The sequence below is a fragment of the Myotis brandtii genome, unplaced genomic scaffold (assembly GCF_000412655.1).
Source record: "Myotis brandtii unplaced genomic scaffold, ASM41265v1 scaffold897, whole genome shotgun sequence".
NCBI lineage: Eukaryota > Metazoa > Chordata > Mammalia > Chiroptera > Vespertilionidae > Myotis > Myotis brandtii.
The window spans coordinates 406975-408736 of record NW_005371679.1 but is presented as its reverse complement, the minus strand read 5'-3'; the positions used below and the strand labels follow the sequence as shown (position 1 = coordinate 408736).

At 66.9% G+C, this 1762-nt stretch overlaps 1 protein-coding gene across 1 annotated transcript in view; it reads left to right on the top strand.

Annotated features, from left to right (window-relative positions):
- TICRR (TOPBP1-interacting checkpoint and replication regulator) overlaps positions 1-207 on the top strand; it is a gene marked incomplete at both ends in the record, with an annotated part of 57641 nt that extends 57434 nt beyond the window's left edge. The window contains one exon of the mRNA XM_014532487.1: positions 16-207. Coding sequence (XP_014387973.1) covers positions 16-207 — 192 coding nt within the window. The remainder of the gene's footprint in view (positions 1-15) is intronic.
- Positions 208-1762: the final 1555 nt, after the last annotated feature.

The window sequence follows — 1762 nt, the reverse complement described above, 5'->3', positions numbered from 1 at the left end:
CTGCTGCGACCGGAGGGCACGGACCTGGAGCTCGGCCTCCACAAGACTCGCATCCTGGGGGACTTTGAGCTCGAGGGGGTGTGTCAGCTGCCAGACCAGTCCCCTCCCGGAGCCGGAGATGGGGAGCCTGGGTCCGAGGATGCCTCCCCCTGGGGGCCGCCTGGGAGGGGCTCCAGGAAGAGGCTGCTCTCAGCTGAGGACGCCGAGTGTGAAGCCTCCCCTCTGCTGTTCCACGGGAAGACGCCCGCCTCGCAGGGCCAGGACGCCCCGGGTAAGTCGTGGGAGGGCCCACACGTGGGGTGCCCTGGGGTGAGCACAGGGCTGCCGGGCAGCTGCGTTTTGCAGGAGGCATAGGGACAGTGGCGTGCGCGGTGCCCACCCAGGGAACCCACAGTCCTACCAAATACTTGAGGTTCCTGAAAGCGGTGGCAGGCGTGGGCGCACGGGGCAGTCCCTGGAGGCTGAGCCGTTCCTCCCGTGTCTGTGCGGCTGTGACAGGGCCGCCCGCAGCCTCCGCAAAGCACTGTGAGCCTGTGCTGCAGGTTAGACGATTCCTCTACGATGGTCAGGGGAGCAGGAGGGCCCGTCCGTGTCCCTCCCCTCAAGGCCACGACAGCCTACGAACCCCCGCAGACCTGAGACAAAGCGGAGCCGGTGCAGGAGGGGCGGCAGGGACTCGGAGTGGGGGAGGCCCGAGAAGCCTCGTGGCCAGGCCCTGCCTCTGCCGCGCCCTCAGCTGCCCGTCTGCCTGGCTCTAGATGAGGACTTGGATGTGTTTCCCGCCACGGAGGACTCCCCATTCAGCCGAGCCTTTTCCAGGACCCGCCCCGTCAGCAGGACGTACTCGCGGAAGAAGCTGATCAGCTAAAAGGGGGGCCGGCAGGGCCTCTAACCAGACACTACAGAGCTGCCCGGGCCCCTTGCTACGCACGCGCCACTGCTCCCTGGGCGCCGGAACGCTGTCTGCCCGTGGGCACCAAGGGGCTTGGTCCCAGCCTCCACCTCCCAGGCCCTGGGCTGTCCCCGAGGCTGCCTGGGGGTCCGGAACCAGACGGGCCCTGTCAGGTCAGGAGCCCATTCCAGGCCCCCCCAGCCCCGCGACCCGCGGCCTCCCTTGTGAAGGGGGAGGAAGGACCTCACGACGGGCCGGGGCTTCCCTTCCCTCTGACAATAAAGTTACCTCTGTACTTGGTGTGGCGTCTGTGAATGTTCCCGCCGGCGCCTCACTGACCTGCCCTGAGCTTCCCGGGGCAGCCACGCTGGGGTCTGCCCCAGAGCCGTCCCGGCACAGGCCTCACACCACTGGGGAGACGCACCGCACCGCGTCTTGGGCCCGCGGAGTCACAGCGTCCGCATCTGACTCCCTTCGAGCTGCTGTGCTCCCAGGTCTGCTTCCTACTGCTGTCCATCACGCTCCGCGGGAAACCCCGGGTTCTCAAGCGGTTGCTCTCATTTATTATAAAATGGTTTCACAAAAGTCTACAAAACGTTCACCCATTTTCCCAGGTCCATGTGCCCATCTAGACACGGGCCGTCCTGTGGCCCGTGCAGGTCCCAAGCCCAGAACACCCTGAACGGGCCAGAGGTGGCCGTGGGCCCGGCACTTGGAGGGAGGGGGTGGCGGGATCCGCTTTAGAGGAACTGAGGCCAGTTCACGCGGCTGGTGGTCATGGTGCGGCGGACGCACACGGCACCGTACCTGTCAGGCTCGGCCCCCAACGAGGCGGGACTACAGCGGGTGCCTCCGCACATCGATGATGCC